At 36.8% G+C, this 15,527-nt stretch overlaps 2 protein-coding genes across 2 annotated transcripts in view; one reads left to right on the top strand and one right to left on the bottom strand.

Moving 5' to 3' along the window:
* Nucleotides 1–6,891, bottom strand: part of LOC148846282 (S3 self-incompatibility locus-linked pollen protein) — a 69,352-nt gene extending 62,461 nt beyond the window's left edge. Inside the window, exons 1-2 of the mRNA XM_088954875.1 lie at nucleotides 6,179–6,891; nucleotides 1,781–1,843 (exon numbers count right to left, since the gene is read on the bottom strand). Of these exons, the coding sequence (XP_088811001.1) occupies nucleotides 1,781–1,843; nucleotides 6,179–6,331 (216 nt within the window). The 5' untranslated portion in view covers nucleotides 6,332–6,891. The remainder of the gene's footprint in view (nucleotides 1–1,780; nucleotides 1,844–6,178) is intronic.
* Nucleotides 6,892–12,915: 6,024 nt separating this feature from the next.
* Nucleotides 12,916–14,676, top strand: LOC148846281 (zinc finger BED domain-containing protein RICESLEEPER 2-like). The gene is made up of 4 exons (XM_088955956.1): nucleotides 12,916–13,401; nucleotides 13,839–14,096; nucleotides 14,304–14,484; nucleotides 14,597–14,676. Exons 1-4 carry the CDS (start codon nucleotides 12,916–12,918, stop codon nucleotides 14,674–14,676), a joined length of 1,005 nt encoding a protein of 334 aa, XP_088812082.1.
* The last annotated feature ends 851 nt before the right edge of the window (nucleotides 14,677–15,527 follow it).

Here is a 15,527-nt window from a genome sequence, read left to right as displayed (position 1 = left end):
CTAACAGATCTGCCGCCGCCACTCTCTTAATATTTATAGGTTTATGTTTAGTACATGATGAAAGGACACATCTGCCCTTGGTACTTACATAATAAAGAAAGTAAATAAAACTGAAATAAATAACAGCTGAATTAGCAAACTGACTCAAACTGACACTATTATAACTGAAACAAATACTGCTGTCCTACGAACACAGTGGGGACCACTGCAGTGGGGCCCACATCAGTGTTCTCTACACATGCAACTGGATGAAGTGCAAGGTGCACCAGGCGCGCACCTTTTGAAAGTGCCATGCACTGTGCGCCTAGGCGTGCCTTTTAAATCACTGCACAAATCCGATCAGAACTTGGTTTTGTTTCCTACAAGAACCTCATAACAAATATGATGAATGAATAGGTGGGATATAGATGAAATGGCCTTCCAGGAACAAGCATTTTGGATCTAGCAATTAACCCAACATCCCATTGATTGGCCATCAAGCCATAGATATTCTCACAGCATCCCACAAATTGTTTCTTTCCATTGGGAATCTCTATATCTACTTCCCTAGTGGAGCTACATTCCTAAGCCCAATATTCCCAATTCTCCTTGCAAGCACACAGTAAACCAATTGGCTTGGTGGTACTTATTGGTCAACAGGATCCCAAAGAAAATCTCTCATTATCTTCTTTAATTTCTTACTTACAGAGGCTGGAATCTTGAACAGTGACAGAAAGTATGTAGGCAGGTTGGACAAGATGGATTGAATGAGAGAAATTCTACCCCATAAGGAAATGTACTTTCTCTTCCAAGCAGCCCAATTCTTAGAAAATCTATCAAGAATAGGATTCTGAAAGTTATTGGCTCTAGGATTTCCTTCTAAGGGTAGATGTAAATATTTAAAAGGCCAAGCACCAACTTCACACCCTAAAACTTCAGCATACCTTTCCACCACCAACTCTTCTATATTGATACCCACTGGACAACTTTTCCTTAAGTTTGTAATCCCCTCTAAGCATTTGGCAAAGGAATGTAAGTTTTGCATTCCATCCAGCTAACTGTCCTCATAGAAAATGATAATTTGTTTTTATTTTTTTTTGATGAATGATAATAAACTTATTAATTCAGAAGCTGATTTAGAGTGAATTCATACAACAGAAAATGATAATTGTTAGTGACACATATTCTCTCTCCCCATCATCCCATCTCATCAATCCACTATATATAAGTCTACCAAAGACATTGGTGATTGGGTAAACAAGAACAATGATCCCTTCTTCATAGGGAAAAAAATCTCTTATTACACCATTTACTGATATCAAGCAATGACAATATTTCAAGCAGCCCATTATCCATTTCACTCATCTTTAAAAAAAAAAAATCCCCATGTTCTTGAACTTTGAATAAAATGCCAAGTTCCTAACAAGTTGGCAACCGTGGCATAGTGACAGAAAGCAATGCAAAATGAGATTATATTGGAAAATCCATCAATATACACCTTATCATAGTTAATGTGCCTCATCATCTGAAAGTATTGCACTTCAGTGTGGGAGAGATAATAGCATTTTAAAAGAGACACCATGATTAAATACCATTCAATATGAACAATAGCATATGATGAAGAAGAATCAGAATGGAATCATCCAGTGCTATGCAGAACAACTTCCAAGCATGGTGCAATAAGATCAATATATTCGAAGAAGCAACTAATCAAAATAGAACCGAATAAGAACACCTGAAGATATATCAACCAATAAGCAAATATTATTTTTGGTAATAAACCAAGAAGCAAGTTGAGTACCTTGATTTGAACAAGTTGGGCTTCAGATGATTCAATTCCAGAAAGCTCACTTGAACATCCAGGCTTCAAATGCAAAATATCAAGTGAACATTATTAAGACATCTAAATCTACAGTTCTATGAAAACCAACATATTAGTATAAAATTCAAAAGTAAAAAAAAAAAAAAAAAAAAACAACAAATTAATGTCTAGAATGCACACAAAGCACCAAAACCCCCTATAAAAATTATTCTTCCCTCTATAAACACCAACATCTTTTCTTTAGAATATATTTATAATTCTGCCATACAGTGGCACACTGGGATAGCTACAGGACAAGATCGTGGGTTCCATCCTAATTTGCCAAAGGCAAGGAGGAGCAAAAAAGGGATCATATCAAACTTGTAATTTGATCAAATCATCTCCTAACAAGCATAAGAGAGAATAGTAGGTTCAAGGTAAATCTTGCAGGCTAAGATGCCCAAATACTGATTGCAATATAGACACTGATACAGGATATGTGGATGACTATTTTTTCAAAACCTAAGACATAGATATGGAAATGAGCATCCCATCTGAAATCATGAAACCAAGTTTTTAATTTAGTATTTTAGCTCTTTATCTTTTTCATTACATATCGTCCTAAATAAAATGTATTTCCAAGTTCCAACATTTATGAAGTTAAGTTTCTTATGGAAATTTCAGTTAAAATATACCTTTCATATGCTTGTTTTGATAAAATAATAAAATAAATATATAAGTTTTCGGTAGTTAGATGATGCAGGAGGTGAAGAGTCAAAATTGGAATTTTACGAAATTTTATGTATTTCTGTATTTTGGACAGTAGGGGTATTTTTGCCATTTTACAATTTTTCTGTAGGGTCCAATAATAGGGTTTGATTGTGTATTATAGTTTGTTTATGTTAAAAATTTCAGAGTCATTGCATAAATAGGATTAGAGTTATTGAGTCTTCTTTGAATTGAAATAGGATATGACAGCTTAGTTTGAATCCTACTAAGATTATTGAATCTAACATTTTGACTCCTAGGACTATTATGAGTCTAACAATTTACTCCTAGAATTATTATGAGTTTAGAATCTATAAAAACATGTATAGACGTTTTACACAAAGATCAATGAAGTTTATGAGTTTTTTTTTCAGCTTATGCTAACTATGTTGAGTGATTCCCATGCCCTAGAGTGATTCTAGGCACCCTATGAGTGATTCGAGGTATTTTTCTCTCTTCTTTCTATCCCTATTTTCTCTCTTATTCCTTTAAAAAGCCATTACAACCATCAGCAGCTATAAAATTCTTATCAAAGAAGACCACTCAACATTCTCTAAGGACTAGAACTGAGTTGGTCCTACATTAGTTTGGTATCAGAGCTAATGGTTTATTCACTATGTTCTCACAAAGTGGCTGATTCTATAGACCTAGGATATCTTCTAAACAATCTTACAGGTCTAAAACCAATGATGATTGAACCATATGAAGGGTCTTTGGTTGACTTATTTGAGAAGATGGTCGAAGAAAACAAATCTAATAATGTCATCTATGGGAGTAATGTTTTCAAACATGTTAGAAGAGAAAGGAAAATACCAAATTCCAAAGGAGATGTTGATCCGCAAGCATTCTTTGATTGGGTTGCTGAACTAGAAGAATATTTTGTTTGGCATGATATTTTTGACAAACAAAGGATTAGATTTGATCGCATGAAGCTAACAGGTCATGGTAAAGTATGGTGGAGAACTCTTAAGCAACGACTAGAACATGGAGGCAATGATCCAATTAGTACATGGGTGGAGATAAAGAGGTGTTTGCAAGAAAATCACATCCCACTAGACTTCCACGATGATCTATATATGGAGTTGACTAATTTCGAGCAAAAGAAGCAGCAGGTTAGAACAAAGAACTTGAAGTCAATGGGAAGAAGGTACAAAGTAGAAAAGAAAGTAGATGACTCCTTGCATGTTGATGCATATCCTAGAGCAGAAGTTGAGGATGAAGCTAAAAAAGAAGAATTTCAAGCTATAGAAGTTGTAGAAATTAAAAATCAAGAGGGTGCAGGCCAAGAAAAAACAAAATTGTTGGAATGATCAGCTTGAGGTTAATGATCAAGAAGAAAATACAAATATGTTGATTGTAGTAGATCCTAGTAAGGAAGTAAGTGACTTTACCTTACAAGTTCAACTAGAACTAATTCAAGAATTACAACCTGACATAGCACAAGTTCCACCAACATCAACAATGGAAGGAGTCCTAGAGTTTGTTGAAAAACCAAGGATAGCAAAATACATAAAGATGGCGATTCCTAAGCTAGAGGTTGAAGGAAAGTTCCAAATGTTGCAATTGAGTGTTTAGATAAGCGAGGGGAAGACTCATCACAGTAACTGGTTGATGAATTAAGTGTTCAAGAAACTAACGTTATTGATGATTTAACAAAGATGGTTATGGAAGGCAGTGTTTCAGAAATACATTTCTTTCAAAATGCTTTTCTAGTTCTATGTGTTGCCTCTCCTCTACAGTCCAAGCATGTAGCTATGGGAAGTCCTACTCCTTTTGTAATTGGGGCATGTCAACTTTTCATCCTCAAGTTCTTCAAAACACGAGGACGAGTTTTATTTTTTTTTTTTTTTAACCGGAGGCAAATGATGCAGGAGCTGAAGAGTCAAAATTGGAATTTTATGAAATTTTATGTATTTCTGTATTTTTAGACAGGAAGGTATTTTTTCCAATTTACAATATTTCTGTAGGGTCCAATAATAGGGTTTGATTGTCTATTTATAGTTTGTTTATGTTTAAAATTTCAAAGCCATTGCATAAATAGGATTAGAGTTATTGAGTCTTCTTTGAATTGAAATAGGATATGACAGCTTAGTTTGAGTCCTACTAGGATTATTGAGTCTAACATTTTGACTCCTAGGATTATTATGAGTTTAGAGTCTATAAATATGTATGAATGTTTTACACAAAGAGCAATGGAGCTTATGAGTTTTCTTCAGCTTATGCTAACTATGGTGAATGATTCCCATGCCCTAAAGTGATTCTAGGCACCCTGTGAGTGATTCCAGGTATTTTTCTCTCTTCTTTCTATCCCTATTTTCTCTCTTATTCCTTCAAGAAGCCATTACAGCCATCAACAGCCACAAAGTTCTGATCAAAGAAGACCATTCAACATTCTCTAAGGACTAGAACTGAGCTGGTCCTACATCATTAGGACATAGGAGAATAAAATTTGAAAATAATACATCAATAAGTATTATGCAGTATCTTGTGTCAATATCCGTATTGAATCATGTTGGCACCTAAAAGCCAAATTTAGTAAACAAATCAAGGAATAGGAGAAAAAACTGAGACTTAGGATAGAACTAGGGGTACTGAATATGAGCTCTGAAAATGTAGGAAGCCTCAATAGTCAATAGCACATTTAGTGATGTCTTTATGCATGTAAATGCATACATATGTATACATGAGTATGTGTCTGCATGTTAGGTTTTAGAAGGAAATGTTATTTGGACCCCAAAATTCAGAAGAGACTTCCAGGATATAGAAGTAGATTATGTATCTGGATTCCTGCAGCTTCCCAAGGATCAATCTCGAATAGTAAAATGTTTAGACAGCTGGAGGTGGAAATGGAGCAGTGATGGCCAATTCTCGGTTTAAGTCTTCTGTTAGTAGCCTCAGATGCCCCAGCAATCTACCCTTCTCAGCCAGGATAATTTGGAACAGCTCTATCCCTTCGGAGGTGAATTTTCTGCTTTGGGCAGCTGCATTGGGGAGATGCCCAACCAAGGAAAACCTCTCAAGGAGGGGCTTTCAGATCCAGGATCTGGGATGATGTTAGTGTGGACAGGATGTGGAGCCTATAGACAACATTTGCATCCACTGCCCTGTTTCTATGAAGCTATGTTACAATTTTATTGGGGCAGCAGTTTTGTGCATGGTTATGCCTAAAACCACCAAGGATCTGTTGCTGGCATGGTCTCTGCCAGGCTTGACTTGTGAAACTACATTTTAACCAAACCACTTATGCTACTCAGTTAATGAGTGTTTATGATATCTAGAACTTTACTCAGTGTGAGGTACTTTAGGTTTCCTACTTTATAAAAACAGGTACCACAGAAACAGATGAATCATAAATACTCTCCACCATTCCAATTATAATGGTTCACCCACCGATGTTTATGCAATCTTATGAACGAATTACAGGTTACTATCTTTCAGAAGAGTGAATTATATATACCAATTCAAAAGACAACAAAGCAAACCAAGCTACAGGATTCTATGATTCAAGTCCCTAGAATTCACAACCAAAAAGATGAAGAGAAATCAAAATTTGCCATATCAGCAATCCATACATAGAAGCAACTAAATTAACATCAAACAATCGTAGTCGAGAGTCGAGCCTCCCCTTACCTGCTGAACATAATTGGCATGCATGACGACCAACAAACAGAACAAAGCGATGGCAACCACGAGATAGACATACTCAAGAGCAGCACGGATTCTTGGAGTCAGCATCTGCGAGAACCGCTCTTGAACTCGAATGAAAGTCTGCTCTGGATCCATCAATCTATATATCTCCCAGTATCTTTCTCTCTAGGGTTTATATCTGCCCTAGATTTATGAAGTTTTCAAGGTTTCCGTTCATGTAGAGAAGCTTCAGACGAGAATCCTAAGTTATGCATATAGATCGATCTGAACAAATATTCGCTCGCAAATAAGAGATTCTGAAAAAAAAAAGACTTCAATCTGTTTCTTGTTCTGCAAGTGTAATTTGATCGTCAGAGATGAGAGGATTGGTTGATTGGTTCTCTTCTGCGGCCTTTTTTGAACTCGGAAAATTCAATTCAAATGGATCAGAATTTAAAGCTACAGCTGGCAAAATGCGTTCCCTTCTCCGCAAACTAGAAATGGAGGACGGGAAGAACCCGTACACCCAGCGTCCGTCTACAAGGGCTGGGTCCAATTGTCCAAATCCTACTCGGAAAGGACAAAATCAAACGCTCAATCAAAATTAATTGCTGATATTCCCTTTATTTTATCAAGATAAATAGATAATAAGGTTGCGGAGGTTCGACTACGCTACCGGAAAAGTATATATGTATGATATAGGAAAAGTTTACCACGAAGGATCATTCATAACCAATCAGGTATTAATCAAAATTCGCGGAGTGATATAATTTGTTCAAAACTTTTCCGGTACCATGTGAATATATATTTTGCTAAGGTTGATAAATTTTAGATTTTGCGTTTTGATAAATTTTAGGCTTAATTTGGAAAGAGTACATACAATTACGTACGGTACAAATGCATAAAGAATAATACAAAATATAAGTTTTTATACTCTATAAATTTGTATTTATACTCCTTCCATACTGAGCCTTAAGAAATTTTGCCTTCAAAGCCCAAAAGCACAAAGTTTCAAAGTGTTTTGACTTCCTAATATTGTTATGTTTTTAAAAGCAATTGTCACCAAGCATTAAAAACACTGACCAACTTTAAAAGTATTTTGGACCTTTTGGCTTCATTTTGAAAGCAGTTGTTACCAAGCGTTTAAAGCAGTTTTTTTGGCTCCATATACCTAGGTATACCCCTTAGTTTCTACCGAGTTATATACCTCTCAATGGTGTCATCAGCATAATGCTTGATAATAAACACCCACTTACATTCTATCGGTTCCTTCCTATGAGGCAAATCCATAGTATCCCATGTATTATTTTTATGAAGTTCTTTTGTTTCAATTCTCATAGCCTCCCTCCATTCTGATTTAGCCAAGGCCTCTATAATTGACTCAGGTATAGGCGAAGAAGAAATGGAGGCTAAGAAGGAATAATAAGATGGGGATAACAATCAATAGGATAGGTGTTTGAGAATACAATATGTTATACATTTCCTCTTACCTTTTTCTCACAACAATAGGTAGGTCCAAGCTTGGGAAAGGAGATTCTGGAGTAGGTGGTGAAGGATTTATCATCTCTTTAAGGGTTGAGAGTGTTTGAGGCTCAACTATAGATGTGGAAAAATATGTTCACGTTGTAGTCTTTGTCTTTGGTACCACCTCTAAATAGTAGGATCAGTAATGAAAATTGGAGAACTAATAGGAGGAGTAGGAATAGAAGAATTGGGAGACATAGGCCCTACCACTAGAAAGAAGCAACTATAGGTGACTTAATTCCAAAATCAATAGGAGAAGACAAAGGAAGTGGTGAAACCAACAACTCAATGGAATGCTCCCCCTTTGAAAAATGACCATAAAATGGAAGTGACTCAGCAAAGATAACATCCATGGAGACAAAACGAGTTCCAAAGTGGGATCAAAATAACAATAACCCTTTTGTGTAGAGGCATACCCTAAGAAAATGCACTTCCGAGTAAGGGTGTCAATGGACCAGTTTCAAGTTGGACCCCATCCAAATCAAAAATGTTATGGATCGATTGGGGGTACGAAGGATGGTATGGACTTGGACTGCCAAACATAAATCGTCCATGCATAGAGTGGACTGAAACTAGACAAAACCAATTAGTCTGAAGGTCCATTCCTTTCATCTAAAACTTTCATATCCAAACTTTTGAAGGCTTGGGCTCAACACCTCCATCGCTCCAGCCTCTAGAGATTGGATGAATATCCGATACATATGTCTAGCATCTTTTTTAGTTTCTCTCTGTTCCCTCTTTTCGACCATCTATTGGTATCGATTCTCTCTCTATAACAACAACAGTCAGCACTAGTGAATCCAAGCTTCTAATCACCAAGAAGAAAGGGTTCTTGCCTGGGATAATCCATCTAATGACTTTCGAGATAGATCCAATTGCAATCAAGGTCAAATTGTCTTGCTTGATCATTGTATCGATGTTAAGATGAATCAAATTACAACATGTTCGACTCATAATCATTTAGGTACTCTAAAAGTTGCTCGCTCATTTAGACATCGACATTTCTCTTGCCAGTAAAGTTCTAAAGCTACTAGAGATGGTTTCAGTGTGTCTAGAGGGACACAACCATATGCAACAATCCAATGTGTATAACAACGATTCTACAAAGAATGCTTAAAGTATTGAACATGTTAACAAAGCACATGGTGGTGATTCTCTAGGGCAACTACCATTTGTCTAAAGACCATAAGGCACAAGAAGCAGTAACAAAGAGCAAAGGGTTGACGAATATACCAATGTTGATGTAAAGTATTTGTTCCCTATTAGTCAAGCAAATGATCGATAACTTGTGTTAGAGCTAGCCGAATAAGGGTAGATTAGTCGTTTTATTTCTGTTAAGTTATGTGCTTATGTGGCAGTTTTAATAAAAACTTCCTATCCCATACTTAAGTGGGGGCAATTTAGTCTTTGTACAACTAATTAGAGGCTAATTCATATTAGGGTCGACTGGTAGGGTTTATGCTATTAGATTTGACTGTTCCTTTTCTTCTTCTTCTTCTTCTTCTTCTTCGAATTGCTGAAGCCACTAACATAACATGGTATCTGAGCAGGACGTTGCTCTTCAAATCTCTGCTCGTGACTGTTGCTCCTTTCTGTTCATGACTTCTTTTTCTTCTCTTTGGACTACAATTGGAGAACACAGACTCAACCTAGGTCTGAGAACACTTCGGCCTCTCTTTCTCTGCTCAGAACTTGATTGCCTTTCAAGAGAATAACTCCAGAAATAAGTGGATGGTTGGCTAAAGCTCTCCATCAAGGTTGGTTATCCTTTTTTTATGTTGTTGGTGTTTTTGGGTTGGAAAACCCTCAAAAATCTACTCAGACTGATAAGAACTTAAAGAACTAGGTTATTTGTAGCCTTGGCTCTTGGCAAAAGGCCCAAGAACAGGTTGTGTTTACAGTGACCGAATGGTGTAATGGTTACTGTAGTGGTGATTTATGGCTCTGTGTAATTAGTAGTAGTGTGAGCAAAAATAAAAGTTTTTTTTTTTTTTTTTTGGGGGGGGGGGGGGGGGGCTGGAAGGATGACTGAGTTGTCTACATCAATTTTCTGCCTTGTTGGTGTTGTCTGAATGTTGGTTTACCTTTTGCTCTTAATCTGAATGGTAGTTTGTGCACAATGGTGACTGATTGTGACTTGTTGTGAACCTATCTCCTAAGTTTAGAGACTATTGTAGTGTTGCCTTGGCTACCGTAGCATTTAGTTGGTGATTGAGAGTTCAACATTAGAGATAGCAGTGGGGGAGACATAATGGCAGCAACGAGAGATGGTTCTAGTGCTCAGAAACTGAGTGTGATGATCCCCTTCGATTATTTGGGTGTACAGATGACCTCCATTAAACTTAATGGTGAGAATTATGTGCCATGGGCCAAGTCAGTGGAAGTTTTCCTCAAGGCAAAGAGGAAAGTGAAACACGTGAAGGAAGATAAACCATTAGCTGAACCAAAATAAGTACCGACTTTATGTTCTTAGATACAGCTAAGGACATATGGGAACATGCTAAGAAGCTTTATTCTGGGCAGGATAATACTACAAGGGTATATTAGTTCTATAAGGAGTATTTCAATCTGCAGCAAGGGAATAAAACCCTAGATGAGTACTATGCCAGTATGAAAAACCTCAGAAATGAACTCAATGTCTATTATCCCCTCACTCCAGATGTTAAGGTTCAGCAACAGAGGAAACAACTAGATGTCACTAGGTTCTTAGTGGGGTTGAAATCAGAATATGAACCAATTAGGGCCCAAATATTGAGAGGTTATACTCTTCCTACACTTGAGGAAGTTTTTGCATGGCTTCGTAGGATTTCTTTGGGATCTACAGAGAATCTCACACAGTCTGATAGATCAGCATTTGTGATAGCCATAGGAGGTGGATGTGGTACTAGAGGGGGGGGGACATGCCTCCCGAGGAGGTTGTGGTGGTTCCGTATTTTTCCATGGTGGTGGTCATGACTCAGGGGGAGGCCGTGGTAAAGGAAAAAGTAACTCTACAAGGAAGTGTACCCATTTTGTTATGATCTCCATGGCCCTCCTTCTATATGGGCTAATCATGTAGTAGCTAGTGGGGTTGATGTTAATGATAACCAATAGGCATATCTAACACCTTTCACATCTACATTTGTTTCTGGGAAGGAGATGGTGAATGTACCGCGCGATGAGTATGAGAGGTTCCTCCAAGCTACTTCAAAAAATACTACATCTACATCTGTTTCCCATTTTATTGTTGTTCCCCTACCCCCATTTGCCTTTTTGAGCCTAGACGTGTGGACTTAAAGAACATTTCTTCTTGTTCCTCTTAATCCCCTTGTTTTTGTCTTGAGGAAAGAACCAAACTTTGATCCTTCAACTACTAGATCACCATATTCCTTTTGACCCCACATCAAAGCCTATAGTATTTGTAAATGGCCAAGGAGAATGAAAAGATAGATGTATATCTCATTCATGTTGTAGTTAAGAACAAACTAGTTGAAGGATTTATTTAGGGACTGCATAACAACATCAACCTTTGGCTAGGCATCGATTTTTGCTAGGGGTAGGGCTGTCAATTGGACGGTTTTGGATTGGATCCAAACCGATTCAAATCTTATCAAATTGGTTTTGGACAATCCATTATACTTATTGGGTTGGGCCAACCCAAAATAAAACCGTCTGTATTATTATTGGTTTGAGTCGGTCTAAAACCAAAATTCGTTGAATCACCATCTTGCCAAAGTCCAAACCCTACAGGTTTGATTCAAAACCAAAATCAAAACCTGACTCTAAAACTCAAAGCAACCTTCGAACTCATAGTTCTGATCTTCGTTCTTTTTCTCCCATGTTAGTTCTTTTCTCTTCTTCCTCTCCCTCTCTATCCTTCTCTACCGTCGTCCCTCTCCCTCTTTATCCTTTGATGCCGTCATTTCTTCTCATATTCTCATCTGTGCATCAGTAGAGTTTTTCATCATTTCTTCTTATCTTCTCATTAGCGCATCAGTAGAGTTTTTCATCGTTTTTGCCATTGTTTCTTCTCATATTCTCATCAGCCATCATCATTGTCCAAGACAAACCAACAGAAACCAAAGAAGACTCCCCTGTTGCATTGATAGACCTCAGGTGAAAATTCTGAACCAGGTAAGTTATAGTATATCTTGTAATCCTTTTATTATTGGATTGCCGGACTGGTTTCAGTGTCACTGGTGTGGTTCATGGTCATGTACTCATGTCATGGCCCATGGGTTATGTATCTTAGTCTTCTTAGTTGAATTTGGATATGTTCGGATATGTTCGAATTTGTTTGCATTTTCTCAGTTGAAATGCTTTTCTCTAATGGCTTCTCAAAGGCTCTAATAGGATCATTTTCCAAAGGCTTCTACACCTCTAGCTATAACCCCTGAATCCTTGAACTTGACCTCCATTTTTTCTTTTTTGGCTTAATTGGTAACTCCATTTCCATTAGGATTTTTTAGTTGACTGGTGAAATTATGACATTGGAATTTGTGCATGGTAATAAGACTCAACCAAATATAGCCACCGACAAGAATCTCAACATTTCTGGTGAACAATTGCTTTTGCTGAGATGTAGATCCTTGTTAGTCACCATGTTTCTCCAAAGCTCTAGACTACTATTGCCTTAATCATTCAAACCTTTGATCCATTCTTTATGGTAGCATTCCACAATAACATCACTATTGATGAACTTTTGTTCTTCTTCATCATCTTCTACTTTCAGCCATGGGTCGTAACCTCTAGTTTTCCATTTTGTGACCATAGTAAATCTTATTATTCTATATTAGAAATGTGTTGTTACAATTTTGTGAATATTTATTTTAATTATTATTTCATCTTCTTAGTTGAATATTTAGCTGTTACAATTATGTATCTTATTCTTTTTGTTGTTTTTTGTCTTTATGCATCAAGGATGAATGAAACTAGCAATGAAAATGCAAGCAATTCCGGAGATGTCAATGAAACATCTATGGCATCAAGTTCTAGTAGAAGGAGGACTAGATCTAAAGCTTGGGAACATTTCAAAAAAATAAGATTGAATTCTAGAGAGGAGAAAGCTATTTGTATATATTGTGGAAAACAATATATGGGTGGAAATAGTAAAGGGACAAGCCACTTGTTGAGTCATCTACCAAGATGTCCTAAAATGAAGAAAATGTGTGTTAGTAAACAACAAGCTGAAGTGGAGTTTAAATTTGACCAAGATAGGAGTAGAATGGACAGCGAAGATGATAATGAAGAATGGGCATCCATTTAGCATAGTTGAAGAAGAAATTTTTCAGATATTTGTCAATAATCTTCAGCCATCATTTAGGTTTATTTATAAAAGTACAATAAAGAATGATGTCATGAAGATTTACATGGATGAAAAGGAGAAGTACAAATACTTTGATAGTTTGGATTGTCGGATTAGCTTAACTACTGATATGTGGACTTCGGAACAATATTTGGGGTATTGTTGTTTAACAACACATTTTATAGATAATGGGTGGGAGTTGAAGAAGAAAGTTATTGCATTTATGGTAGTTGAGTGTCCCCATGATGGAAACACTCTATATGAAATTGTTATGGAGAGGTTATTGACTTGGAACATTGACAAAAAAATATGTTCTATAATAGTTGACATTGTCTCTAACAACGATGTTATGGTTAGGGAGCATAGGAACCGGCTCTGTGTTAAAGGTTCGTTCCCATTGAATGGTGACCTATTTCATGTTAGATGTGTTGCTCACATCTTAAACCTTATTGTGCAAGATGGGTTGAGAGAAATATCATCATTGTTGCATAAGATTTGAGAAAGTGCTAAATATGTAAGACTAACACCCCATAAGAAGCAAAAACTTGACAATGCAATAAGCCAAGCAAAGGTACAACATAAGAGAGGGATGGTTGTTGATTGTCCAACGTGATGGAATTCCGCATATGATATGTTGGACATAGCTTTAAAGTTGAAGGAAGCATTTTGTCGACTAGCCGAGCTCGGCCGTGACTATAAGAATCTACCATTTGATGAGGAATGGGAGATGGGGGTAGTGGTACGAGATTGTTTGCAAGTGTTTTACATCTGCACAAAAAACTTTTCAAGTACAACTTCCCCAACCTCAAATGTATTTTTTCTGATATTTGCACAATTAAGCTTTTGTTGCTTTAGTGGCTAGATAGTGAACATGAGTATGTTCATTCAATGGCAAATAGAATGAAGCAAAAATATGATAAATATTGGGATGAATGTTCTTTGGTGCTTGAGATTGCCATTGTACTTGATCCTAGGTTCAAGATGGAAATTGTAACATATTACTACAATCTCATTTACGGAGAGACTGCTGAGAAACATGTCACAAGAGTTAGAGAGGCAATGAATGACCTATATTCAAAGTATGTGGGTTTTGACATAGAAGATAGGTCAATCGTATGCTCTAGTATTGCATCTCAGCCATTGAGGATTCATGGTGTTGTAGATTTTTTGAGCGATTTTGATCGGTGGTTGATTGCAGAGTGTCCGAAATGTTGTCTAAGGACTCAAAAGTTAGAGTTGGATCTTTATCTTGAAGAAAAACTATTTCCAAGAGGTGAAAAGTTTGATATTTTGATATTCTGGTGAGTTGATGATCTGAAGTTTCTGAAGCTCTCTAGATTGGCACGAGATATTTGGGCAATTCCAATATCAACTGTAGCATCCGGGGGAACATTCAATTCTGGTGATAGAATAGTGGATCAGTATCGTACTTCATTACTTTCAGAAACAGTGGAGGCTCTAGTTTATGGGCAAGACTGGTTAGAAGCTTCAACAACAAAAAGTAAGCTAAAAAATGGATCTTGAAGCAATTGTTCTCTTTCCTATATGCTTATGTTTATTTATATGTTTTTGTTTCTAATATGTGTTTTTGATTGTGCATTATTATGTTTTAGAATTGGATCTTGAAGCCGCTGCTACCTCTCCTGTATGTGTGGCTTTTACAACTGACACTAATCGAACATGTAAGTTATGACAAATGGTCTACAATTAGCTTATTTGATTTGTAAAATATTTGTGCTTATCTATTTTGACTAAGCAAATGTTTTATTTTAGGATATTGGAGCATATTCCATGCATCTAGGTTGGACATTTTTGCTTCACAGGTATTTTTTTCTTATAATATTTTTTTTATAAAATATTTGCTATAATATTTGGATTGGATTGGACCTAGTCCATTTGTAATGGTTCATAGTGGTCTAGGTTGTTGGGTTGAATTTTTGAACCAATGTCTAGTCTATTGATAGAAGATAAGAGTGGGGGTGTGAGGTTGTCAATGGACCAAGTTTAAGTTGGACACAATCTGAATTAAAACCAATTTGAGGTTTTTGTCATGGATATTGTTTACAATAGTGGATGAAAGAAAACCAAGTACTGTTGAAGCGGACTGGTGAAAGAAATATCTTTTGAGGTTTTAGAGTGGGGATGGAAAACCAAGTACTGTCCCACTTGTTCTTGGATGGCACATTAATTCTGGGAGAACTTAGGGGAATACAAGATGTGAGGTCTGTAAAGTAGATTCTGGAGATAGGGGAGAGGGTTACAGGTTTGAAAGTTAATTTAGGGAAATGTAGATTGGTGGGGTTTGGAGAGGGGGATCCTAGAGGAGGCTGAAATTGTTTTGGGATGTGAAATTCAAGAGTGTCTTAGATACTTGAGTCTTCCATTGGTGGGCAATCCTAGAAGGTCAGACTTTTTTGTTGGGAAGCTATGTTAACCAAATACCTGTGAAGGGTGAAGGGAAGGGAGATCCATCATATGAATGGCCGAACTATGGTGGCTAGGCGAAATTTCAAAATTTCTTCCTTCCTTTTGGGAATCCTATTC

This window comes from Nelumbo lutea, chromosome 7, assembly GCF_056320005.1.
Source record: "Nelumbo lutea isolate HS-2025 chromosome 7, American lotus-T2T, whole genome shotgun sequence".
Taxonomy (NCBI): Eukaryota; Viridiplantae; Streptophyta; class Magnoliopsida; order Proteales; family Nelumbonaceae; genus Nelumbo; species Nelumbo lutea.
The sequence above is the reverse complement of the archived record's forward strand: the minus strand, read 5'-3'. Positions and strand labels throughout refer to the sequence as shown.

Coding starts and splice junctions, on each gene's coding strand:
- LOC148846281 (XM_088955956.1), top strand. CDS start 12,916: ATGATAATGAAGAATGGGCATCCATTTAGCATAGTTGAAGAAGAAATT. Junction 13,402..13,838: donor TGAATGGTGACCTATTTCAT/GTTAGATGTGTT, acceptor TTGTTGCTTTAG/TGGCTAGATAGTGAACATGA. Junction 14,097..14,303: donor ACATAGAAGATAGGTCAATC/GTATGCTCTAGT, acceptor GATGATCTGAAG/TTTCTGAAGCTCTCTAGATT.